Raw genomic sequence first — 27,343 nt, forward strand, 5'->3', positions numbered from 1 at the left:
AATTCCTTAAAGTGTTCCCAAATTAAGTAATATGGGATCCAGATGGTAGATCCAGATCCCTGTAGGCAGTGGTGGAAAATGTACCCATTGTCATATTTGAGTAAAAGTAAAGATACCTTAATAGAAAATGACTCAAGTAAAAGTGAAAGTCACCCAGTTAAATACTACTTGAGTAAAAATCTAAAAGTATTTCACTTTAAAATATACTTAAGTATCAAAAGTAAAAGTATAAATAATTTCAAATTCCTTATATTAGGCAAACTTGTTTTTTAAATGTACGTATAGTCAGGGGCACACTCCAACACTTAGATATCATTTACAAATTAAGCATTTGTGTTTAGTGAGTCCGCCAAATCAGAGGCAGTAGGAATGAGCAGGGATGTTCTCTTGAGAAGTGCGTGAATTTGACAATTTTCCTGTGCTGTTAAGCATTCAAAATGTAACGAGTACTTTGGGTGTCAGGGAAAATGTATGGAGTAAAAAGTACATTATTTTCTTTAGGAATAAGTAAAAGTAGTCAAAAATATAAATAGTAAAGTAAAGTACAGATACCCCCAAAAAACAACTTAGTACTTTAAAGTATTTTTACTTAAGTATTTACACTACTGCCTATAGGTACTAGCCTACCCTATAAACCAATCCCTCTCCCTGCATGGCTTGCTGTGCATGGGCACAGCCAGTCGGGCTTTGTGAGTCAGGGCTCAGCAGACTGCATGCAGAAGTGTGGGAAGCCGTGTGTCCCTTTGGCTCCCAGCTCCAGGAAGAGGAGGGTGTGTGACTGGGGCACGCTCAGCATTGTGCAGGGAGCCAGCTGTGCTGTGGAGCTCAGAGGAGGGAAGTTTGCTAACTGGGGCTTCAATGAAACCTGAGCCTGTAGACAGACTGAAGATCATCATCATCATCTCAGAGCTGCTGCACTTTGAGGGAGTCACATTACCTCGGAGGTCATCTGCTAGAGACAGATCAGTCTGAAATGACTCAAATCTGATTAATACCATTTCTGTCTGTAAAAACTTTTAGAAAAATGAAATACAATTTTAGAATCCTAACAGCAATTTATATAATGTGCTGTCGTCATTTTAGAGACGTGTCAGTCCCACACGTGTAAGTAGTAATGTTGAGCGTGTGCTCTGTCAGTGTCATTGATCCCAACATCAGGCAGCAGATCTGGGGGTCACCACTTTCCCAGATTCACACAGCGCTCTGTGAGTCTCTCTCCATCACCCCCCACCCCTCCACCTGTTCCCCTGAGACGTGACCATTGTCCCCCAGCAATAAGAACACTGAGCATGTGGCAGCTTCACACTCCTCATTGTCCTCCCAAGCTCACCCATTGGCTACAGACTGTGAGAAACTCCAACAAGCCCAAGACCCACACATTCATATGCAGATTTGGGACTGTATATAGGAGAAATGAAGCCAGTAGAGATCAGATTCTCTCAACACTGAGACCTCTACAGCACAGAGATCCAGCCATGGTACCTACTATCACTTCAGCTATGATCTACTCTAAGGAGCACCTGTCTCTGAAAAACAAGGTAAATTGAAGATTCAAATTCAATGACATTTATTCAGTTGTCTTTTTAATTTTACATTTTTTATTTCACCTTTATTTAACCAGGTAAGCCAGTTGAGAACAAGTTCTCATTTACAACTGCGACCTGGCCAAGATAAAGCAAAGCAGTGCGATTAAAAACAACAACACAGAGTTATGTGGGGTAAAACAAAACATAAAGTCAAAAAAGACAACAGAAAATATATATACAGTGTGTGCAAATGTAGCAAGTTATGGAGGTAAGGCAATAAATAGGCTATAGTGCAAAATAATTACAATTAGTATTAACACTGGAATGATAGATGCGCAAGAGATTATGTGCAAATAGAGATACTGGGGTACAAATTAGCAAAATAAATAACAATATAGGGATGAGGTAGTTGGGTGGGCTAATTTCAGATGGGCTGTGTACAGGTGCAGTGATCGGTAAGGTGCTCTGACAACTGATGCTTAAAGTTAGTGAGGGAGATAAGAGTCTCCAGCTTCAGAGATTTTTGCAATTTTCTTATTTTTTTTTTGTATTGATTGATTGTTTATTTGTTTCAATAATGTCATACACCAGAATAAGGTTATTAATGACTCTTCGTCTCTTCTTGCAGCTAAGAAAGCCAGTGGTGAAGAAGTTACGCAGATATCGTATCAACAACAGCATTGAGCATCTCAAGTCTCTCCTGGTTCCAGAGATCCTCAAACAGCAGCCCGACTCCAAGCTGGACAAAGCCGACATCCTGGAGATGACAGTTTGCTTCCTGAGACGACAGCAACAGAACCAGCCAGTGAGCTCCTCCTCCTGCTGCTCAGCACCTGTCAATCAGGGTTACTCCAGGTGTGTCCAAGAGATTGTTCACTTCCTGTCTAAGGATGAGGTGAAGACACAGTCCCAGAGAAGACTGCTGAGCCACTTCCAGAGCCTGCAGCCATCCTCTGATAAGAACAGCAGGGAGGGTGACCTGCCTCCGCTGAGCTCCCCAGCCCAGCACAGCATCAGCAAAGAGAAGTGTCCTGTCAACAGCGCCCTCTGGAGGCCCTGGTAGAGTCCTACAGACTGGAGCTCCAATCAGACAAACACAATGGATGGACCATATTGGTCCAAGATTAATTTCATGGAAAGTAATGAGAATAAGAAGATATCATCTTCATCTATGTTTAAAAGTCTTGCTGGGATTGAGACATTCCATTTCAGTTGTACTGAAGTTAAAAGGTTTTTCCAAGAAAACAATCTTATCTATGAAAACTACGTTTTTGTAGTGTTAATTGAAATCATCATAACCTTTATGTTTTGTGAAACAGGTTGATTATATTGATCATGTGTTTATATTCATGATCAACAATAACTTGAATTGTCCTTCATCAGAACCTTAAAACCAAAATGGGTGTTATATCATCAATCTTTTTGTGATTGTCTATGATTAATCTGTTTATAAGGTCAAAATATCAATAATTTTTTCCCACTACATTTGTGTAGTGATATAGTCATATTGACATTGTATTGAGCATCTTCTGTGAAGCATGTATTAGTTGTATATTTGATATTAATCAACTTGAGCTACAGCATCAATGTTCCTCCAGGAGGATTATTTACCTAAACTGGGTAAAGTGGGCGGCAGGTATCTTAGTAGTTAAGAGCGTTGTGCCAGTAACCGAAAGGTCGCTGGTTCTAATCCCTGAGCCGACTAGGTGAAAAATCTGTCTGTGCCTTTAAACAAGGCACTTAACCCTAATTGCTCCTGTAAGTCGCTCTTGATAAGAGCGTCTGCTAAATGACTAAAATGTATACCTGTTATCATCACTCTGTGACTAGCAATATTTGATCTGTTTTAAGATGATACCTTATTTGTGAAATTGTCATTTACATTATTTGAATAATGTTTTTATTGCAAATGGGAGGACAAATGTCTAATTGAAAAACCCTTGTTTATTTTAAACAATTCTGTTGGCTTTTACAAAGACAGTAACTGTGTATCCTATACTCTGATAGAGTATCATGTCTTGGAGATTTGTTCAAGTTCTTGTTGTGATGTTTAATCACTTTATTTCTCTTGAAATATTTACCTTAAATTAAGGTATTGATGGTGTGACTCATTGAGTCAGTATGAATAAATACACAAATCATTAAATGAAATATTCTTGTCTGTTGCTTTATTCTTTTCTTGACAAAGACAATCCTCCAACAACATTACATTAAGAAATTACTGATTAATGAAATCCACATAGATTGTGGCTGATAAAAAAAATTAATAATAAATCCCAAGAATGTACAGAATGATATTGACTGCATTAGAATGCAACACTCAATCGAATCAATATATTTATTTGCACCTCTGGGTGCTTTATTCAAAATCTACAGAGTCAGATAAATGTTAAGAGACATTTGTAGTCATACATTATTATTTTACGATAATTGTTTTTGTGTAAAACATAACATTCATATCATATATTGATTGAGCAAAGGTGTAGTGAACCATGTAGAGATAAGTGAACATCAATCTGAGTTCTTTAGGAGGCATGACGGATGTTTTTTTTTTTTACTGATGCACCTGTTTTAAATAAATCTATTTTCAGCGTTTCAGAATCTATTCAATGACTTTAGTTTGGTCATAATATATCAGTGATTCCAGGTGTTGGGCCAAAACTAGTACTGTCATTTCAGTGCTTTAAACGTTTAGGGCAGCTGTGCCCCTCAAACTCAATAGCTAATGTGATGTGTAATAAGACACACTTCTATTGTTCCTCTATTGAAAGCAGTGAATGGAGAGAGAGTGTGGGAAACCGAGGAGAACTCACTCACAGAGCCCCTTTGGGACAATAGACTGGGACCTCTACCTGGACTGTCAGAGGTTAGAGAGGGGGTTTGGGTCCCTATGGGGAAATCAACCGATATATTTCTGATAATCCCACAACATTTCATGTTTAGTATTTGGGTCTTGAATTTAGAAATCTGCTAAAACATATGTTTCTAATAAAAGTTCAAGATATCATTTTCTTGCATTTTAAATGCACTTTTAGGCAGTACTTGCACCTTCTTCAAGATTAATGCAATTAATGCAGTTTTTATTCTGTTTGTATGTGGGGCATGGTTGAAAACATTATATTTGTTTGTGTACACATACACAAACAGCTTGAATTGATTCTCTGTAACAGTGAGTCTTTATCTGTGCCTTAAGATAAATATTTCTGGAATGAACTTCACCCCCAAGGGCTTGATAGGAACTGCTTGTGTAGAGATTAATTATCATTTAACAAGGCACACTTCTATTGTTTAGTGGAAACTCTCTCAATGGGCAAAGTGTGTGAAAGCTCTGGAGAGAAGATTCACAGTTTAGTGTCATCAGGATCATCAGTCCCACCAGCACCTGTGAGTCTCTATGGGTAATATGCACACTTCTATTGTTCAGTGGATAGAATGGGTGGGAGGGGGTATTTTGGGTTATTTCTTACACTTTCTTATGAGGTAAATACAATAAATATTAAATAAAGAAAACTAATTTACTTACCCAAGTTATTAATGGCTTTTTCTATCTTAATGATGGACAGAGTTTTATTCAGTACATTCATGTAGTTCAGTTGTTTTTGTGATAAACAGTGAACAGCTCTCAATTCCACTTAGGCATACAAAAGTTAACCCTTTGTTGATTATAATGAAACAAATCACAGACAACATTTTTAAAAGAGTTCTCATAATCATGTGTTTTATGCCATTCTAGGATGAATTTGTATTTATAAAGGTGTGTCTTGTTAGTATAATCTTGCCAGGGCTGATCTTTCCCTCCAAAACCCAGAAGGTCTGTGATGTCAGCCTCTATCTATAGTACAACACAGAGCCAACAGCCGTCACTAATGGTCCACTGAGCAGCTTTTGTAGTGCATTGATCACAGACACAGGACTCAGTGTGGGAAACTCAGATCAGCTCTCTACTCACACTGACCAGTAGACTCAAGACAGAGGACACATCTGCTACATTTGAACTCCCGAATGCTTGACCATATAACTTCTACTACTGAGTTAAGAGACCCCTTGCTATTGATATGGATTTTCTCTAAAATACTGAAAATAAAGATATTCATTATCCACTCACGTGTTAATGTTGACTAAAATCGTATATATTCCAAAACATTCTGACTAACTGAAAAGACAAACATGCATGAAATTAAACAGCAATAAAAATGGTGACACATTGTCATATATCATCATATTGTTAAATATAACTACCGGTATGTGCAATGTAAAACCATATTGCAGAGTCATTCATTAATATCAGAGTTAATATAAATGGTGAAATAATAAAATATGCCTAAATCAGTGATGAGGAGTGGATACAGAATACTACATTCAACAATGTCCTTATAGGTAGGGATTAATAACACTGTACGTTTTATTCAAGAATCTGGGTCCGTCTCACACGTGTAAGTAGTAATGATGAGCGTGTGCTCTGTCAGTGTCATTGATCCCAACATCAGGCAGCAGATCTGTGGGTCACCACTTTCCCAGATTCACACAGCGCTCTGTGAGTCTCTCTCCATCACCCCCACCCCTCCACCTGTTCCCCTGAGACGTGACCATTGTCCCCCAGCAATAAGAACACTGAGCATGTGGCAGCTCCACACTCCTCATTGTCCTCCCGAGCTCACCCATTGGCTAAAGACTGTGAGAAACTCCAACAAGCCCAAGACCCACACATTCATATGCAGATTTGGGACTATATATAGGGGAGATGAAGCCAGTAGAGATCAGATTCTCTCAACACTGAGACCTCTACAGCACAGAGATCCAGCCATGGCACCTACAATCACTTCAGATATGATCTACTCTAAGGAGAACCTGACTCTGAAAAACAAGGTAAATTGAAGATTCAAATTCAATGACATTTATTCAATTGCATTGATTGATTGCTTATTTGTTTCAATAATGTCATACACCAGAATAAGGTTATTAATGCCTCTCCTCGTCTCTTCTTGCAGCTAAGAAAGCCAGTAGTGGAGAAGTTACGCAGAGATCGTATCAACAACAGCATTGAGCAACTCAAGTCTCTCCTGGTTCAAGAGATCCTCAACCAGCAGCCCGACTCCAAGCTGGACAAAGCCGACATCCTGGAGATGACAGTTACCTTCCTGAGACAACAGCAACAGAACCAGCCAGTGAGCTCCTCCTCCTGCTCAGCACCTGTCAATCAGGGTTACTCCAGGTGTGTCCAAGAGATTGTTCACTTCCTGTCTAAAGATGAGCTGAATACACAGTTCCAGAGAAGAATGCTGAGCCACTTCCAGAGCCTGCAGCCATCCTCTGATAAGAACAGCAGGGAGGGTGACCTGCCTCCGCTGAGCTCCCCAGCCCAGCACAGCATCAGCAAAGAGAAGAGTCCTGTCAACAGCGCCCTCTGGAGGCCCTGGTAGAGTCCTACAGACTGGAGCTCCACTCAAAACACAATGGATAGACCATGTTGGTCTATGATTAATTTAATGGACAGTAATGAGTATAAGAAAAATGTCTTCTTCATCCTCTGCTTATGCAGGAGTTTTTAAAAGTCTTGCTGTGATTGAGACACTTCATTTCAGTTGAACTGAAGTTAAAAGGTTTTCCAAGAAAACAATTGGATCTATGAAAACTACATTTTTGTAGTGTTAATTGAAATCATCATAACCTTTATGTTTTGTGAAACGTGTTGATTATATTGATCATGTGTTTATATTCATGATCAACAATAACTTTAATTGTCCTCCATGAGATCCTTTAAACCAAAATGGGTGTTATATCATCAATCGGTTTGTGATTGTCTATGATTGATCTGTTTTTAAGGTCAAAATATCAGTCATTTGTTTTACCACTACATTTGTGTAGTGATATAGTCATATTAACATTGTATTGAGCATCTTCTGTGAAGCATGTATCAGTTATATATTTGATATGGATCAACTTGAGCTACAGCATCAATGTTCCTCCAGGAGGATTATTTACCCAAACTGGGTATTATACCTGTTATCATCACTCTGTGATTAGCAATATTTGATCTGTTTTAAGATTATACCTAATTTGTGAAATTTTCACTTACATTATTTGAATGATGTGTTTATTGCAAATGGGAGAACAAACGTCTAATTGAAAAACCCTCGTTTATTTTAAACAATTATGTTTTCTTTTATAAAGACAGTAACTTTGTATACTATTCTCTGATAGAGTATCATGTCTTGGACATTTGTTCAAGTTCTTGTTGTGATGTTTAATCACTATTCCTCTTGAAATATTTACCTTACGTTAAGGTATTGATGGTGTGACTCATTGAGTCAGTCAAAATAAATACACAAATCATCAAATGAAATATTATTGTCTGTTACTTCACTCTTTTCTCCACTGAAATACGCTTCCAATAGAGTTACATTGCTGACTTATGATATTCCACATATAGCTACTAGCTAGACTACAGTATATAGGGAAAAATAAGAAAAAGCCTACTTTGAGCCAAGACTGTAAAAAATTATCTTGAAAGAATGACACTATACAGGTATATCATTCACCTCTTGGTGCTTCGTTCAAAATCTACAGAGTAAAATAAAATACCTTTCTAGCCATAATTTATTAATTCACATGATTAGTTTGATGGAGTCAGAAATGACTAACTAACGATTTGGCTGTTTATAATTGGTCATATGAGTTCCCAGAGACATGGCTGTGTTGTTTTTACTGAAACACCTGATTTACATTCATTCATTTTAGGTATATCAGAACGTATTGCAATAGCATTTGCATTCCATGATTTTTAGTTTGTACATGATATACCAGTGATTCAAGGTGTTAGGCCAAAACTGCTGCCGTCATCTTAGTGCTCTAAAAGTTTAGGGCTGCCGTGCCGCATAATATTATGTGTAATAAGACACACTTCTATTGTTCCTCTATTGAAAGCAGTGAATGGAGGGAGAGTGTGGGAAACCGAGGAGAACTCACTCACAGAGCCCCTTTGGGACAATAGACTGGGACCTCTACCTGGACTGTCAGAGGTTAGAGCGGGGGTCTGGGTCTCTATGGAGAATTTAATCAATATCTTTCTGATAATCCCACAACATTTAATGTTCAGTATTTGGATCTTGAAATTAGAAATCTGCTAAAACATATTTTTCTAATAAAAGTTAAAGATATCAATTTTTTTGTACTTGCATTTTTAAATCACTTTTAGGCAGTACTTGCATCTTCTTCAAGATTAATGCAATTAATGCAGTTTTTATTCTGTTTGTTTGTGGGGCATGGTTGAAAACATGCTATTTGTTTGTGTGCACAAACACATAGAGCTTCAATTGATTCGCTGTAACAATGAGTATTTATCTGTTGCTTAAGATAAATATTTTTGTAATGAGCTTCACCCCCAACTGCTTGATAGGAACTGCTTGTGTAGAGATTAATGATCATTTAACAAGGCACACTTCTATTGTTTAGTGGAAACTCTCTCAATGGGCAAAGTGTGTGAAACCTCTGGAGAGAAGATTCACAGTTTAGTGTCATCAGGATCATCAGTCCCACCAGCACCTGTGAGTCTCTATGGGTAATATGCACACTTCTATTGTTCAGTGGATAGAATGGGTGGGAGGGGGTATTTTGGGTTATTTCTTACACTTTCTTATGAGGGAAATTCAATAATTATTAAATACCCAAGTTATGATAGGCTTTTTCTATCTTGGTGATGGACAGAGTTTTATTCAGTACATTCATGTAGTTCAGTTGTTTGTGTGATAAACAGTGAACAGCTCTCAATTCCACTTAGGCATACAAAAGATAACCCTGTGTCGATTTATAACGTAACAAATCACAGACAATAATTTTCAAAGAGTTCTCATAATCATGTGGTCCTCTGTAGCTCAGCTGGTAGAGCACGGTTCTTGTAAAGCCAAGGTAGTGGGTTCGATCCCCAGGACCACCCACACACAAAAAAAATAATGTATGCACGCATGTCTGTAAGATGCTTTGGATAAAAGTTTCTGCTAAATGGCATATTATTATGTGTTCTATGCCGTTATAGGATGAATTTGTATGTATAAAGGTGTATCTTGTTAGTATAGTCTTGCCAGGGCTGATCTTTCCCTCCAAAACCCAGAAGGTCTGTGATGTCAGCCTCTGTCTATAGTACAACACAGAGCCAACAGTCATCACTAATGGTCCACTGAGCAGCTTTTGTAGTGCATTGATCACAGCACACAGGACTCAGTGTGGGAAACTCAGATCAGCTCTCTACTCACACTGACCAGTAGCCTCAAGACAGAGGACACATCTGCTACCTTTGAACCAGAATGCTTGACCATATAACTTCTACTACTGAGTTAAGAGACCTGTTTCTATTGATGTGGATTTTCTCTAAAATACTGAAAATAAAGATATTCATTATCCACTCACGTGTTAATGTTGACTAAAATCGTATATATTCCAAAACATTCTGACTAACTGAAAAGACAAACATGCATGAAATTAAACAGGAATGAAAATGGTGACACATTGTCATATATCATCATATTGTTAAATATAACTACCGGTATGTGCAATGTAAAACCATATTGCAGAGTCATTCATTAATATCAGAGGTCATATCCATGGTGAAATAATAAAATATGCCTAAATCAGTGATGAAGAGTGGATACAGAATACTACATTCAACTATGTCCTTAAAGGTGGGGATTAATAACGCTGTACGTTTAATTAGAGAATCTGTGTCAGTCTGACACGTGTAAGTTGTAATAATGAGCGTGTGCTCTGTCAGTGTCATTGATCCCAACATCAGGCAGCAGATCTGTGGGTCACCACTTTCCCAGATTCACACAGCGCTCTGTGAGTCTCTCTCCATCACCCCCCACCCCTCCACCTGTTCCCCTGAGACGTGACCATTGTCCCCCAGCAATAAGAACACTGAGCATGTGGCAGCTCCACACTCCCCATTGTCCTCCCAAGCTCACCCATTGGCTACAGACTGTGAGAAACTCCAACAAGCCCAAGACCCACACACTCATATAATAATAATATGCCATTTAGCAGACGCTTTTATCCAAAGCGACTTACAGTCATGCGTGCATACATTTTTGTGTATGGGTGGTCCCGGGGATCAAACCCACTACCTTGGCGTTACAAGCGCCGTGCTCTACCAGCTGAGCTACAGAGGACCACACCATATGCAGATTTGGGACTATATATAGGGGAGATGAAGCCAGTAGAGATCAGATTCTCTCTACACAGACCTTTACAGCACAGAGATCCAGCCATGGCACCTACAATCACTTCAGAGATTAATAACTGTAAGGAGCACCTGACTCTGACAAACAAGGTAAATTGAAGATTCAAATTCAATGACATTTATTCAGTAGTATTGATTGATTATTTATTTGCTTCAATAATGTCATACACCAGAATAAGGTTATTAATGCCTCTCCTCGTCTCTTCTTGCAGCTAAGAAAGCCAGTGGTGGAGAAGTTTCGCAGAGATCGTATCAACAACAGCATTGAGCAACTCAAGTCTCTCCTGGTTCCAGAGATCCTCAACCAGCAGCCCGACTCCAAGCTAGACAAAGCCGACATTCTGCAGATGACAGTGTGCTTAATGCAACAACAGCAACAGAACCAGCCAGTGAGCTTATCCTCCTCCTGCTCAGCACCTGTCAATTATGTTTACTCCAGGTGTGTCCAAGAGATTGTTCACTTCCTGTCAAAGGATGAGGTGACGACATAGTCCCAGAGAAGACTGCTATGCCACTTCCAGAGCCTGCAGCCATCCTCTGATAAGAACAGCAGGGAGATTGACCTGCCTCCGCTGAGCTCCCCAGCCCAGCACAGCATCAGCAAAGAGAAGAGTCCTGTCAACAGCGCCCTCTGGAGGCCCTGGTAGAGTCCTACAGACTGGAGCTCCACTCAGACAAACACAATGGACCATGTTGGTCTAAGATTATTTTCATGGACAGTAATAAGAATAATAAGAGATCTTCTTCTGCTTCTGCAGGAGTTTTTAAAGGTTTGGTGTGATTGAGACATTTCATTTCAGTTGTAGTACGTTTTTCCAAGAAAACAATCTGATCGATAAAAACAATATTTTTGTAGTGTTAATTAAAATCATGATAACCTTTGTTTTGTGAAACGTGTTGGTTACATTGGTCATGTCTTTATATTCATGATCAACAATAACTTTAATGGTCCTCCATGAGAAACGTTAACCCAAAATTGATGTTATATCATCAATCTGTTTGTGATTATCTATGACTGATCTGTTTTTAAGGTCAAAATATGAGAGTTATTTTTGTTACCACTACATTTGTGTAGTGATATCGTCATATTGATATTGTATTGAGCATCTTCTGTGAAGCATGTATTAGTTGTATATTTGATATTAATCAACTTGAGCTACAGCATCAATGTTCCTCCAGGAGGATTATTTACCCAAACTGGGTACTATACCTGTTTTCATCACTCTGTGGTTAGCAATATTTAATATGTTTTAAGATCAGACTTTATTTGTGAAATTGTTGCTCACATTATTTGAATAATGTGTTTATTGTAAATGGGAGAAAAACATTTATAATTGAAAAACCCTTGTTTATTTTAAACAATTATGTTTTATTTTATAAAAACAGTAACTGTGTATCCTATACTCTGATAGAGTATCATGTCGTGGAGATTTGTTCAAGTTCTTGTTGTGATGTTTAATCACTTTATTTCTCTTGAAATATTTACCTTAAATTACGGTATTGATGGTGTGACTCATTGAGTCAGTCTGAATGAATACACAAATCATCAAATTAATTATTATTGTCTGTTGCTTTATTATTTTATTGACAAAGACAATCCTCCAACAACATTACATGGTTAAATGACTGATTAATGAAATTCCACATAGATTGTGGCTGATGCAAAAACAAAACAAAATTATAAAGTGTTGTGGTCAGATGAGACCAAAACGGAGCTCTTTGGCATCAACTCAACTCGCCGTGTTTGGAGGAGGTGGAATGCTGCCTATGACCCCAAGAACACCATCCCCATCGTCAAACATGGAGGTGGAAACATTATGCTTTGGGGGTGTTTTTCTGCTAAGGGGACAGGACAACTTCACCACATCAAAGGGATGATGGATGGGGCCATGTACCGTCAAATCTAGGGTGAGAACCTCCTTCCCTCAGCCAGGGCATTGAAAATGGGTCGTGGATGGGTATTCCAGCATGACAATGACCCAAAACACACGGCCAAGGCAACAAAGGAGTGGCTCAAGAAGAAGCACATTAAGGTCCTGGAGTGGCCTAGCCAGTCTCCAGACCTTAATCCCATAGAAAATCTGTGGAGGGAGCTGAAGGTTCGAGTTGCCAAACGTCAGCCTCGAAACCTTGACTTGGAGAAGATCTGCAAAGAGGAGTGGGAAAAAATCCCTCCTGAGATGTGTGCAAACCTGGTGGCCAACTACAAGAAACGTCTGACCTCTGTGATTGCCAACAAGGGTTTTGCCACCAAGTACTAAGTCATGTTTTGCAGAGGGGTCAAATACTTATTTCCCTCATTAAAATACAAATCAATTTATAACATTTTTGACATGTGTTTTTCTGGATTTTTTTGTTGTTATTCTGTCTCTCACTGTTCAAATAAACCTACCATTAAAATTATAGACTGATAATTTCTTTGTCAGTGGGCAAACATACAAAATCAGCAGGGGATCAAATACTTTTTTCCCTCACTGTATTACATGTGGTCCTCTGTAGCTCAGCTGGTAGAGCACGGCGCTTGTAACGCCAAGGTAGTGGGTTCGATCCCCGCGACCACCCATACACAAAAATGTATGCACGCATGACTGTAAGTCGCTTTGGATAAAAGCGTCTGCTAAATGGCATATTATTATTATTATTATTATCACTTCCACGCGCCTGGTGATGATTCTGCGTGATAAGCTAATTTTCTCGAATTGGCTTTTACTCTCAGGACAAAGTTTTCCAACCGGTCTCCACAATACACTCTTTCACAAACTCCCCTTCAGCAAAAGGCTTGCTATGCTTTGTGATTTTATGTGCCACTAGTAGCTTGCCGTAGTTATGGAGTCTTGAGTAGAGCACCGTTTAGTAAACATATTCTGTTGGGCTTTTAAGTTTGTGGCAAGTTTTGAGGCCTTCCTTGCCTTTTCCTGAGAGGATAGATTGCTAGCGTAGTTAGCATTCTTGCTTGAAAAATGATGATTGAGATTATATTCCTTAAAAACGGCAACACTTTCTTGGCATATCAGCCTTATGTCCAATATCAGGAAAAAAGTATTTTGCTGTCCATTTTTCTTTAAACACACGACATTCAGAGTCCACTTTTCTCATTTTCATAGCACTCATTTTTCACATCAAAAGTTGTCAAGCAATGAAGTGGCTATGATGACTGAGCGCATTCTGAATCTGAATGTAGGCCCAAATACAGAGCGTGCTGCCAGGCTACAGCGCCATCTATTGGAGGTTGTTTGTATATCATGGAATTAGTAATTTTATGCCAAAAATCGTAACTCAAATATAATAATATTTAAAACATTTAAAAAATGTCTCGCGAGCCGGATTGAAGTGCCAGGCGGGTCGTACTTTGCCCCCCTTTGCCTAGGTGCTTCATAAAAAATCTACAGAGTAAGATAAATGTTGAGACATTTCTAGTCACATACTATTATTTTACAATAATTGTTTTTAAGTAAAACATAACATTCATATTATATCTTGATGGAGTAAAGGTGTGATGAACCATAGAGAGATAAGTGATCATCAATCTGAGTTCCTTTGGAGGCATGACGGATGTTTTTTTTACTGAGGCACCTGTTTTAAATAAATGTATTTTCAGTGTTCAGAATCTATTAAATTATTTTAGTTTGGTCATAATATATCAGTGATTCCAGGTGTTGGGCCAAAACTAGTACTGTCATTTCAGTGCTTTAAACGTTTAGGGCAGCTGTGCCCCTCAAACTCAATAGCTAATGTGATGTGTAATAAGACACACTTCTATTGTTCCTCTATTGAAAGCAGTGAATGGAGAGAGAGTGTGGGAAACCGAGGAGAACTCACTCACATAGCCCCTTTGGGACAATAGACTGGGAGGTTAGAGAGGGGGTCTGGGTCTCTATGGGGAATTTAATCAATATATTTCTGATAATCCCACAACATTTAATGCTCAGAATTTGGGTCTTGAATTTAGAAATCTGCATATGTTTCTAATAAAAGTTCAAGATATCATTTTTTTGCATTTGCATTTTTATAGGACTTTTAGGCAGTACTTGCACCTTCTTCAAGATTAATGCAATTAATGCAGTTTTTATTCTGTTTGTATGTGGGGCATGGTTGACAACATTATATTTGTTTGTGTACACATACACAAACAGCTTGAATTGATTCTCTGTAACAGTGAGTCTTTATCAGTGGCTTAAGATAAATATTTTTTGTAATGAGCTTCACCCCCAAGGGCTTGATAGGAACTGCTTGTGTAGAGATGAATTATCATTTAACAAGGCACACTTCTATTGTTTAGTGGAAACTCTCTCAATGGGCAAAGTGTGGGAAAGCTCTGGAGAGAAGATTCACAGTTTAGTGTCATCAGGATCATCAGTCCCACCAGCACCTGTGAGTCTCTATGGGTAATATGCAGACTTCTATTGTTCAGTGGATAGAATGGGTGGGAGGGAGTATTTTGGGTTATTTCTTACACTATCTTATGAGGAAAATACAATAAATATTAAATAAAGAAAACTAATTTACTTACCCAAGTTATGAATGGCTTTTTCTATCTTAATGATGGACAGAGTTTTATTCAGTACATTCATGTAGTTCACTTGTTTTTGTGATAAACAGTGAACAGCTATCAATTCTAGTTAGGCATACAAAAGTTAACCCTTGGTCGATTTATAACGTAACAAATCACAGACAATAATTTTTAAAGAGTACTCAACATCATGTGTTCTATGCCATTCTAGGATGAATTTGTATTTATAAAGGTGTGTCTTGTTAGTATAATCTTGCCAGGGCTGATCTTTCCCTCCAAAACCCAGAAGGTCTGTGATGTCAGCCTCTGTCTATAGTACAACACAGAGCCAACAGCCGTCACTAATGGTCCACTGAGCAGCTTTTGTAGTGCATTGATCACAGCACACAGGACTCAGTGTGGGAAACTCAAAACAGCTCTCTACTCACACTGACCAGTAGCCTCAAGACAGAGGACACATCTGCTACCTTTGAACTCCAGAAGAAACCCCTTGATATTGATATGGATTACCCCTAAAATACTGAAACCAAGCTGTACATTATCCTGGTATCTATCCACTCACCTGTTAATGTTGACTAAAATCGTATATATTACAAAACATTCGGACTAATTGAAAAGACACGTATGAAATTAAACAGGATTTAAAATTATGACACATTGTCATACATCATCATATTGTTAAATGTAACTACCGGTACCAGTATGGGCAATGCAAAACCATATTGCAGAGTCATTCATTGCTATCAGAGGTCATATCCATAGTGAGAGAATAAAATTTATCTAAATCAGCGATGAAGAGTGGATACAGAATACTACATTCAACAATGTCCTTATAGGTAGGGATTAATAACACTGTACGTTTTATTCAAGAATCTGGGTCCGTCTCACACGTGTAAGTAGTAATGTTGAGCGTGTGCTCTGTCAGTGTCATTGATCCCAACATCAGGCAGCAGATCTGTGGGTCACCACTTTCCCAGATTCACACAGCGCTCTGTGAGTCTCTCTCCATCACCCCCCACCCCTCCACCTGTTCCCCTGATACGTGACCATTGTCCCCCAGCAATAAGAATACTGAGCATGTGGCAGCTCCACACTCCTCATTGTCCTCCCAAGCTCACCCATTGGCTACAAACTGTGAGAAACTCCAACAAGCCCAAGACCCACACATTCATATGCAGATTTGGGACTATATATAGGAGTGATGAAGTCAGTAGAAATCAGATTCTCTCAACACTGAGACCTCTACAGCACAGAGATCCAGCCATGGCACATGCAATCACTTCAGCTATGATCTATTCTAAGCAGCACCTGACTTTGACAAACAAGGTAAATTGAAAATTCAAATTCAATGACATTCATTCATTCAATTGTTTTGATTGATTGTTTATTTGTTTCAATAATGTCATACACCAGTATAAGGTTATTAATGCCTCTCCTCGTCTCTTCTTGCAGCTAAGAAAGCCAGTGGTGGAGAAGTTTCGCAGAGATCGTATCAACAACAGCATTGAGCAGCTCAAGTCTCTCCTGGTTCCAGAGATCCTCAACCAGCAGCCCGACTCCAAGCTGGACAAAGCCGACATCGTGGAGATGACAGTTAGCTTCCTGAGACAACAGCATCAGAACCAGCCAGTGAGCTCCTCCTCCAGCTCAGCACCTGTCAATCAGGGTTACTCCAGGTGTGTCCAAGAGATTGTTCACTTCCTGTCTAAAGATGAGCTGAATACACAGTCCCAGAGAAGACTACTGAGCCACTTCCAGAGCCTGCAGCCATCCTCTGATAAGAACAGCAGGGAGATTGACCTGCCTCCGCTGAGCTCCCCAGCCCAGCACAGCATCAGCAAAGAGAAGAGTCCTGTCAACAGCGCCCTCTGGAGGCCCTGGTAGAGTCCTACAGACTGGAGCTCCACTCAAAACACAATGGATAGACCATGTTGGTCTAAGATTAATTTAATTGACAGTAATGAGTATAAGAAAAACATGTTCTTCATCTTCTGCTTATGCAGGAGTTTTTAAAAGTCTTGCTGTGATTGAGACACTTCATTTCAGTTGTTAAAGTGAAGTTAAAAAGTTTTTCCAAGAAAACAATCTGATCTATGAAAACTACATTTTTGTAGTGTTAATTGAAATCATCACAACCTTTATGTTTTGTGAAACGTGTTGATTATATTGATCATGTGTTCATATTCATGATCAACAATAACTTTAATTGTCCTCCATGAGAACCTTTAAACCAAAATGGATGTTGTATCATCAATCTTTTTGTGATAATCTATGACTGATCTGTTTTTAAGGTCAAAATATTATATCTATTTTTTTACCACTACATTTATGTAGTGATATAGTCATATTGACATTGTATTGAGGATCTTCTGTGAAGCATGTATCAGTTATATAGTTGATATTGATCAACGAGCTACAGCATCAATGTTCCTCCAGGAGGATTATTTACCCAAACTGGGTATTATACCTGTTATCATCACTCTGTGATTAGCTATATTTGATCTGTTTTAAGATTAGACTTTATTTGTGAAATTGTCACTCACATTATTTGAATAATGTGTTTATTGCAAATAGGAGAAAAAATGTCTAATAGAAAAACCCTCGTTAATTTTAAATAATTCTGTTGTCTTTTATAAAGACAGTAACTTTGTATCCTATACTCTGATAGATTATCATGTCTTGGAGATTTGTTGAAGTTCTTTTTGTGATGTTTAATCACTTTTTTTCTCTTGAAATATTTACCTTAAATTAAGGTATTGATTGTGACTCATTGAGTCAGTCTGAATAAATACACAAATCATCAAATGAAATATTCTTGTCTGTTGCTTTATTCTTTTCTTGACAAAGACAATCCTCCAACAACATTACATGGTTAAATGACTGATTTATGAAATTCCACATAGATTAAGTGGCTGATGCAAAAACAAAACAAATTATGTCCCAAGACTATACAGAATGATTTTGGTTGCATTAGAAAATAACACTCAATTCAATCAATAATTTAATTTATACCTCTAAGTGCTTTATTCAAAATCTACAATGTAAGAAAAATGTTAAGAGAATTTTCTACTTAAATGTTATTATTCTACAGTAATTGTTTTTGTGTAAAGTTATTACATGCTTTCTCTACGTTGATGATGGACAGAGTTTTATTCAGTACATTCATGTAGTTCAGTTGTTTGTGTGATAAACAGTGAACAGCTCTCAATTCCAGTTAGGCATACAAAAGACAACCCTTTGTCGATTTATAATGAAACTCACACACAACAATTTTCAAAAGAGTACTCAAAATCATGTGTTCTATGCCATTATAGTGGGGTGAACAAATATTTGATACACTGCCGATTTTGCAGGTTTTCCTACTTACAAAGCATGTAGAGGTCTGTAATTTTTTATCATAGGTACACTTCAACTGTGAGAGACGGAATCTAAAACAAAAATCCAGAAAATCACATTGTATGATTTTTAAGTAATTAATGTGCATTTTATTGCATGACATAAGTATTTGATCACTTACCAACCAGTAAGAATTCCGGCTCTCACAGACCTGTTAGTTTTTCTTTAAGAAGCCCTCCTGTTCTCCACTCATTACCTGTATTAACTGCACCTGTTTTAACTCGTTACCTGTATAAAAGACACCTGTCCACACACTCAATGAGACTCCAACCTCTCCACAATGACCAGAGAGCTGTGTAAGGACATCAGGGATACAATTATAGACCTGCACAAGGCTGGGATGGGCTACAGGACAATAGGCAAGCAGCTTGGTGAGAAGGCAACAACTGTTGGCGCAATTATTAGAAAATGGAAGAAGTTCAAGATGACGGTCAATCACCCTCGGTCTGGGGCTCCATGCAAGATCTCACCTCGTGGGGCATCAATGATCATGAGGAAGGTGAGGGATCAGCCCAGAACTACACGGCAGGACCTGGTCAATGACCTGAAGAGAGCTGGGACCACAGTCTCAAAGAAAACCATTAGTAACACACTACGCCGTCATGGATTAAAATTCTGCAGCGCATGCAAGGTCCCCCTGCTCAAGCCAGCGCATGTCCAGGCCCGTCTGAAGTTTGCCAATGACCATCTGGATGACCCAGAGGAGGAATGGGAGAAGGTCATGTTGTCTGATGAGACAAAAATAGAGCTTTTTGGTCTAAACTCCACTCGCCGTGTTTGGAGGAAGAAGAAGGATGAGTACAACCCCAAGAACACCATCCCAACCGTGAAGCATGGAGGTGGAAACATCATTTTTGGGGATGCTTTTCTGCAAAGGGGACAGGACGACTGCACCGTATTGAGGGGAGGATGGATGGGGCCATGTATCGCGAGATCTTGGCCAACAACCTCCTTCCCTCAGTAAGAGCATTGAAGATGGGTCGTGGCTGGGTCTTCCAGCAAGACAACGACCCGAAACACACAGCCAGGGCAACTAAGGAGTGGCTCCGTAAGAAGCATCTCAAGGTCCTGGAGTGGCCTAGCCAGTCTCCAGACCTGAACCCAATAGAAGATCTTTGGAGGGAGCTGAAAGTCCGTATTGCCCAGCGACAGCCCCGAAACCTGAAGGATCTGGAGAAGGTCTGTATGGAGGAGTGGGCCAAAATCCCTGCTGCAGTGTGTGCAAACCTGGTCAAGACCTACAGGAAACGTATGATCTTTGTAATTGCAAACAAAGGCTTCTGTACCAAATATTAAGTTCTGCTTTTCTGATGTATCAAATACTCATGTCATGCAATAAAATGCAAATTAATTACTTAAAAATCATACAATGTGATTTTCTGGATTTTTGTTTTAGATTCCGTCTCTCACAGTTGAATTGTACCTATGATAAAAATTACAGACCTCTAAATGCTTTGGAAGTAGGAAAACCTGCAAAATCGGCAGTGTATCAAATACTTGTTCTCCCCACTGTATATGTATAAAGGTGTGTCTTGTTAGTATAATCTTGCCAGTGCTGATCTTTCCCTCCAAAACCCAGAAGGTCTGTGATGTCAGCCTCTATCTATAGTACAACACAGAGCCAACAGTCGTCACTAATGGTCCACTGAGCAGCTTTTGTAGTGCATTGATCACAGACACAGGACTCAGTGTGGGAAACTCAGATCAGCTCTCTACTCACACTGACCAGTAGCCTCAAGACAGAGGACACATCTGCTACCTTTGAACTCCAGAATGCTTGACCATATAACTACTGCTACTGAGTTAAGAGACCCCTTGCTATTGATGGATTACCTCTAAAATACTGAAAACCAAGCTATACATTATCCTGGTATCTATCCACTTTAATGGAAGCCTCTCAAACATAATTCAGGTAGAATCAGGAATTCCCCAGGGCAGCTGTCTAGGCCCCTTGCTTTTTTCCATCTTTACTAACGACATGCCACTGGCTTTGAGTAAAGCCAGTGTGTCTATGTATGCGGATGACTCAACACTATACACGTCAGCTACTACAGCAACTGAAATAACTGCAACACTTAACAAAGAGTTGCAGTTAGTTTCAGAATTGGTGGCAAGGAATAAGTTAGTCCTGAATATTTCCAAAACTAAAAGCATTGTATTTGGGTCAAATCATTCACTAAACCCTAAACCTCAACTATATCTCATAATTAATAATGTGGAAATTGAGCAAGTTGAGGTGACTAAACTGCTTTGAGTAACCCTGGATTGTAGACTGTCATGGTCAAAGCATATTGATACAACAGTAGCTTGTGGGTTCGATTCCCACGGGGGGCCCGTATGAAAATGTATGCACTCACTAACTGTAAGTGGCTCTGGATAAGAGCGTCTGCTAAATGACTAAAATGTAAATGTAAAAATGAGAAGTATGTCCATAATTAAGCGCTGCTCTGCCTTCTTAACAACACTATCAACAAGGCAGGTCCTACAGGCCCTAATTTTGATGCACCTAGACTACTGTTCAGTAGTGTGGTCAGGTGCCACAAAGAGGGACTTGGGAAAATTGCAGTTAAAAGTACATGGAGAGCTAACATTGATGACATGCATGTCAGTCTCTCCTGGCTCAGAGTGGTAGAGAGATTGACTTCATCACTGCTTGTTTTTGTGAGAGGTGTCGACGAGCTGAATGTACCGAGCTGTCTGTTTGGAATACTGGCACACAGCTCGGACACCCATGCATACCCCACAAGACATGCCGTCAGAGGTCTCTTCACAGTCCCTAAGTCCAGAACGGACTATGGGAGGCGCACAAAACTACATAGAGCCATGACTACATGGAACTCTATTCCACATCAGGTAACTGATGCAAGCAGTAGAATCAGATTGAGAAAACAGGTAAAAATACACCTTGTGGAACAGCGGGGACTATGAAGAGACACACACACAGGCACATACACACATCCATATAGACTCTCACTCTACACACACGTACACATGGATGTTGTATTGTAAATATGTGATAGTGGAGTAGTGGCTTGAGGGAACACACTAAATGTATTGGGTAAAGTGTAATGAAATATAATGTCATGTAATATTTTAAATTGTATTGCCTTAATGTTGCAGGACCCCAGGAAGAGTAGCTGTTCCCTTGGCAGCAGCTAATGGGGATCCTTAATAAATACAAATACAAATACACTCACCTGTTAATGTTGACTAAAATTGTATATATTCCAAAACATTCTGACTAACTGAAAAGACAAACATGCATGAAACTAAACAGGAATTAAAATGACGACACATTGTCATATATCATCATATTGTTAAATATAACTACCGGTATGTGCAATGTAAAAGCATATTGCAGAGTCATTCATTAATATCAGAGGTCATATCCATGGTGAAATAATAAAATGTGTCTAAATTGTGATACAGCATGGGTACAGGTCCTCCCGAGTGGCGCAGCGGTTTTAGGCACTGCATCGCAGTGCTTGAGGTGACCCTACAGACCCGGGTTCAATCCCAGGCTGTGACCGGGAGTTCCATAGGGCACAAGTTGTCCGGGTTAGGGGAAGGAGGGTTTGGCCGGGGGGGAGGGGCTTTACCCAGCTCATTGTGCTCTTGTGGCGGGCTGCAGGCTGACTTCAGTTGCCTGTTGAACAGTGTTTCCTGCGACACATTGGTGCAGCTGGCTTCCGGGTTAAGCGGGAGGGTGTTAAGAAGTGTGGTTTGGTGGATACATTTTCGGAGGACGCATGACTCGACCTTCGCCTCTCCTGAGCCCGTTGTGGAGTTGCAGCGATGAGACTGGATCGCATTTGGATATCACAAAATTGGGGGTAAAATACAAAAACATAACATGAATACTACATTCAACAATGTCCTTATAGGTGGGGATTAATAACAATCTACATTTTATTAGAGAATCTATGTCAGTCTCACACATGTAAGTTGTAATAATGAGCGTGTGCTCTGTCATTGATCCCAACATCAGGCAGCAGATCTGGGGGTCACCACTTTCCCAGATTCCCACAGTGTTCTGTGAGTCACTCTCCATCACCTCCCACCCCACCACCTGTTCCCCTGAGACGTTACCATTGTCGCCCAGCAATAAGAACACTGAGCATGTAGCAGCTCCACACTCTTCATTGTCCTCCAAGCTCACCCATTGGCTACAGACTGTGAGAAACTCCAACAAGCCCAAGACCCACATATTAATATGCAGATTTGGGACTATATATAGGAGAGATGAAGCCAGTAGAGATCAGATTATCTCTACACAGACCTCTACAGCACAGAGATCCAGCCATGGCACCTACAATCGCTTAATGTATGATCTACTCTAAGTAGCACCTGTCTGACAAACAAGGTAAATTGAATATTCAAATTCAATGACATTTATTCAATTATATTGATTGATTGTTTATTTGCTTCAATAATGTCATACTCCAGAATGAGGTTATTAATGCCTCTCCTCGTCTCTTCTTGCAGCTAAGAAAGCCAGTGGTGGAGAAGTTATGCAGAGATCGTATCAGCAACAGCATTGAGCAGTCTTTTCTGGTTCCAGAGATCCTCAACCAGCAGCCTGCCTCCAAGCTGGAGAATGTCGACATCCTGGAGATGACAGTTTGCTTCCTGAGATGACAATAGAACCAGCCAATCAGCTCCTCCTCCTGCTCAGCACCTGTCAATCAGGGTTACTCCAGGTGTGTTCAAGAGATTGTTCACTTCCTGTCTAAAAATGAGGTGAGGACACAGTCCCAGAGAAGACTGCTGAGCCACTTCCAGAGCCTGCAGCCATCCTCTGATAAGAACAGCAGGGAGATTGACCTGCCTCCGCTGAGCTCCCCAGCCCAGCACAGCATCAGCAAAGAGAAGTGTCCTGTCAACAGCGCCCTCTGGAGGCCCTGGTAGAGTCCTACAGACTGGAGCTCCACTCAGACAAACACAATGGACAATTGTCGTCTAACATTAATGTAATGTAATAAGAATACATATTTTGCTCATGCAGGATGTTTAAAAATTCTTACTGAGATTGAGACTTTTTATTTCAGTTATACTGAAGTTGAAGCATTTTTCTGAGAAAATGATCTGATCTATAAAAACAAAATATTTGTAGTGTTAAAATGTAAATCATAATCATTTATGTTTTGTGAAACGTGTTGATTATGTTGATCATGTGTTTATTCATGATCAACATCAGCTGCAATGGTCCTCTTAGAGGACTTTTAACCCAAATGGGTATTATATCATCAATATACTTGTGATTGTCTTTGATTGATCTGTTTTAAAGTCAAACTGTATAAGATACAAATGTTTTACCACTACATTTGTGTAGTGATATAGTCATATTAACATTGTATTGAGCATCTTCTGTGAAGCATGTATCAGTTATATATTTGATATTGATCAACTTGAGCTACAGCATGAATGTTCCTCCAGGAGGATTATTTACCCAAACTGGGTATTATACCTGTTATCATCACTCTGTGGTTAGCAATATTTGATATGTTTTAAGATCAGACTTTATGTGTGAAAATGTTGCTTACATTACCTGAACAACATGTAAACTGCAGATGGGAGAACACATTTTTCTCATTCTAAAACCCATGTTTATTTCAGACAATTCTTTGAGTCTTTTATAAATCCAATACTCTTGTTAGATTTTACAGACGCTCTTATCCAGAGCAACTTACAGTAGCAAGTGCATATCTTTTCATACTGTGCATCTATGGGGATTGAATCCATAACCCTGGCATTGCAAGCACCATGCTCTACCAAATGAGCTAAGCCAGACTGTTGGAATATCATAAAGTATATATTGGTTGTTGTGGTTGTGCTGTTTACTCTCTCTATTTGCACCATAAGCTAAGGTGACTCATTGAGTCAATTTGAATAAATAAATTACTTTGCCCTTTCCTCTCATTACTATGATAACATTCCAGCTCAACAACATGTCAAATGCTTAAAATGTTACATTTTGGTCTATGATCAATATATTGAGCAGTAATTATCAAGACTGTGTGAAGATATATTCATCATCAGCATGTGCAGGGGATTTATGATGTTATTTAAGTACTATCTCATAATGTGTAGGCCTACCTGAAATATAACTACACCATCACAATTACCATGTATGTTATGGTAACATCATATGTGATGTTAGTGAAAGTGAATGCCAATTGAGACATATTTTCTCATTCGAATGAAGCTATGGTAGTACATCTCCATTTACACTGGTGTGGGCACAAAAACACATTTTTCTTAAGAACTAGTGCCATTTAAAGAACAAATTGCTTAGTAACTGATCTTGAACAATGAGATAAAACCAAACATGGCTGCTACTTGTTGTTGGACGTGGCAGAAAACAATCATTTTGCAAGTTAAAAGTAACCAAAATTATTAGCACAGGGCACTATGTTGAAGAAACATGTAGTAGGCCTATGCATGCATATTTGGAAGTCTGAGTTACCTGTAAATAAGATATAAAAAAGGAAGAAAATAAGATCCAGAGCATTTTGCTTAATTTCATGATTTATTCAAATTTACTTCAGGAGTCAAGGAATGTCCTTCATTTAAGGTAAACATTTCAAGACAAATAAAGTGATTAAACATCACAACAAGAACATATCACTGCACAAATGTAGTCGTAAAACATTTTTTCTCTCTTAGAAATGTTGTTGGTAATAGACAATCACAAACAGATTGATTATATAATACCTATTTTAGGTTAAAAGTCCTCATGGCAGATCATTAAATGTATTGTTGATCATGAATAAACACATGATCAACATAATCAACACGTTTCACAAGATTCCGAGTTGAATTATAACACTACAAAAATGTAGATTTCATAGATACAAATATTTTCTTAGAAACATTTATTCAGCACAACTGAAAATAATAGTCTCAGTCACAAACAGACTTTGAAAACCTCCTGCAAAAACAAAAGATGGAGAAGATATCTTCCTATTCTCATTAATGTCCTTCACATTAATGTAAGACCAACATGGTCCATTGTGTTTGTCTGAGAGTGGAGCTCCAGTCTGTAGGACTCTACCAGGGCCTCCAGAGGGCGATGTTGACTCGACTCCTCTCTTTGCTAATACTCTGCTGGGCTGTTCACATAGTTCTGAAAAAAGGCTTTATGAAGTGAGATTGATATTTTGGTTATAAGCTTTTGATTGTAATAACGAATAACATCAAATTAAAGGTTATTACATTTCTAATTATAATTTTTTATTTGCAACATCGGTCCATAATTTCTGAGCCTACCTCCACATCAAGTCCATCTCTGGTGTCCGGAGTACCATTTGTAAAACAATTAAACCATTAGGTATATGTGCTCTTAATCACACATGATTGCTTTAGCCTAATAGATAATAGAATACGTTATTTGTAAATATTAATCTTGACTTTCTTGTTACCTCACTCATTCCAGGGTTTTCCTTTATTTTTACTATTTTCTACATTGTAGAGTAATAGTGAAGACATCAAAACTATGAAATAACACATATGGAATCATGTAGTAACCAACAAAGTGTTAAACAAATCAAAATATATTTTATATTTGAGATTCTTCAAAGTAGCCACCCTTTGCCTTGATGACAGCTTTGCACACTCTTGGCATTCTCTCAACCAGCTTCATGAGGTAGTCACATGGAATGCATTTCAATTAACAGGTGTGCCTTGTTAAAAGTTAATTTGTGGATTTTCTTTCCTTCTTAATGCGTTTGAACCAATCAGTTGTGTTGTGACAAGGTAGGGGTGGTATACAGAAGATAGCCCTGTTTGGTAAAAGACCAGGTCCATATTATGGCAAGAACAGCTCAAATAAGCAAAGAGAAACGACAGTCCATCATTACTTAAAATTTCAAGAACTTTGACAGTTTCTTCAAGTGCGTCGCAAAAACCACCAAGCGCTATGATGAAACTAGCTCTCATGAGGACCGCCACAAGAAAGGAAGACCCAGAGTTACCTCTGCTGCAGAGGATAAGATCATTAGAGTTACCGGCCTCAGAAATTGCAGCCCAAATAAATGCTTCACAGAGTTCAAGTAACAGACACATCTCAACATCAACTGTTCAGAGGAGACTGCATGAATCAGGCCTTCATGGTTGAATTGCTGCAAATAAACCACTACTAAAGGACACCAATAATAAGAAGAGACTTGCTTGGGCCAAGAAACACGAGCAATGGACATTAGACTGGTGGAAATCTGTCCTTTGGTCTGATGAGTCCAAATTTGCGATTTTTGGTTCCAACCGCCGTGTCTTTGTGAGACGCCGAGTAGGGGAACGGATGATCTCTGCATGTGTGGTTCCCACCGTGAAGCTTGGAGGAGGAGGTGTGATGGTGTGGGGGTGCTTTGCAGGTGACACTGTCAGTGATTCATTTAGAATTCAAGGCACACTTAACCAGCATGGCTACCACAGCATTCCGCAGCGATACGCCATCCCATCTGGTTTGCGCTTAGTGGGACTATCATTTGTTTTTCAACAGGACAATGACCCATAACACACCTCCAGGCTGTGTAAGGGTTATTTGACCAAGAAGGAGAGTGATGGAGTGCTGCATCAGATGACCTGGCCTCCACAATCACCCGACCTCAACCCAATTGAGATGGTTTGGGACGAGTTGGACCGCAGAGTGAAGGAAAAACAGCCAACAAGTGCTCAGAATAT

The 27,343-nt window shown here is 39.2% G+C and overlaps 4 protein-coding genes and 1 pseudogene across 4 annotated transcripts; all 5 read left to right on the forward strand.

Moving 5' to 3' along the window:
- Positions 1-1,451: 1,451 nt before the first annotated feature.
- On the forward strand, positions 1,452-3,245 carry LOC121578684 (transcription factor HES-5-like). Its single transcript, XM_041893068.2, has 2 exons — positions 1,452-1,538; positions 2,155-3,245. Exons 1-2 carry the CDS (start codon positions 1,476-1,478, stop codon positions 2,587-2,589), a joined length of 498 nt encoding a protein of 165 aa, XP_041749002.1. The 5' UTR covers positions 1,452-1,475; the 3' UTR covers positions 2,590-3,245.
- Positions 3,246-6,305: 3,060 nt separating this feature from the next.
- LOC121578683 (transcription factor HES-5-like) lies at positions 6,306-7,899 on the forward strand. The gene is made up of 2 exons (XM_041893067.1): positions 6,306-6,392; positions 6,515-7,899. Exons 1-2 carry the CDS (start codon positions 6,330-6,332, stop codon positions 6,944-6,946), a joined length of 495 nt encoding a protein of 164 aa, XP_041749001.1. The 5' UTR covers positions 6,306-6,329; the 3' UTR covers positions 6,947-7,899.
- A 2,864-nt stretch (positions 7,900-10,763) lies between these two features.
- LOC121578682 (transcription factor HES-5-like) lies at positions 10,764-12,440 on the forward strand. The gene is made up of 2 exons (XM_045224072.1): positions 10,764-10,848; positions 10,971-12,440. Exons 1-2 carry the CDS (start codon positions 10,786-10,788, stop codon positions 11,247-11,249), a joined length of 342 nt encoding a protein of 113 aa, XP_045080007.1. The 5' UTR covers positions 10,764-10,785; the 3' UTR covers positions 11,250-12,440.
- A 4,067-nt stretch (positions 12,441-16,507) lies between these two features.
- Positions 16,508-18,052, forward strand: LOC121578681 (transcription factor HES-5-like). Its single transcript, XM_041893065.1, has 2 exons — positions 16,508-16,594; positions 16,721-18,052. The coding sequence occupies exons 1-2, from the start codon at positions 16,532-16,534 to the stop codon at positions 17,150-17,152; spliced, it is 495 nt and encodes a 164-aa protein (XP_041748999.1). The 5' UTR covers positions 16,508-16,531; the 3' UTR covers positions 17,153-18,052.
- Positions 18,053-22,966: 4,914 nt separating this feature from the next.
- On the forward strand, positions 22,967-24,514 carry LOC121578680 (annotated as a pseudogene).
- The last annotated feature ends 2,829 nt before the right edge of the window (positions 24,515-27,343 follow it).

Source organism: Coregonus clupeaformis, chromosome 12 (genome assembly GCF_020615455.1).
Source record: "Coregonus clupeaformis isolate EN_2021a chromosome 12, ASM2061545v1, whole genome shotgun sequence".
Classification (NCBI taxonomy): Eukaryota; Metazoa; Chordata; class Actinopteri; order Salmoniformes; family Salmonidae; genus Coregonus; species Coregonus clupeaformis.

What these genes read in the sequence shown, in the direction of transcription:
- LOC121578684 (XM_041893068.2), top strand. Translation starts at nt 1,476, where the DNA reads ATGGTACCTACTATCACTTCAGCTATGATCTACTCTAAGGAGCACCTG. An exon ending in ACCTGTCTCTGAAAAACAAG is followed by an intron (nt 1,539 to 2,154) that starts GTAAATTGAAGA and finishes CTCTTCTTGCAG; the next exon opens with CTAAGAAAGCCAGTGGTGAA.
- LOC121578683 (XM_041893067.1), top strand. Translation starts at nt 6,330, where the DNA reads ATGGCACCTACAATCACTTCAGATATGATCTACTCTAAGGAGAACCTG. An exon ending in ACCTGACTCTGAAAAACAAG is followed by an intron (nt 6,393 to 6,514) that starts GTAAATTGAAGA and finishes CTCTTCTTGCAG; the next exon opens with CTAAGAAAGCCAGTAGTGGA.
- LOC121578682 (XM_045224072.1), top strand. Translation starts at nt 10,786, where the DNA reads ATGGCACCTACAATCACTTCAGAGATTAATAACTGTAAGGAGCACCTG. An exon ending in ACCTGACTCTGACAAACAAG is followed by an intron (nt 10,849 to 10,970) that starts GTAAATTGAAGA and finishes CTCTTCTTGCAG; the next exon opens with CTAAGAAAGCCAGTGGTGGA.
- LOC121578681 (XM_041893065.1), top strand. Translation starts at nt 16,532, where the DNA reads ATGGCACATGCAATCACTTCAGCTATGATCTATTCTAAGCAGCACCTG. An exon ending in ACCTGACTTTGACAAACAAG is followed by an intron (nt 16,595 to 16,720) that starts GTAAATTGAAAA and finishes CTCTTCTTGCAG; the next exon opens with CTAAGAAAGCCAGTGGTGGA.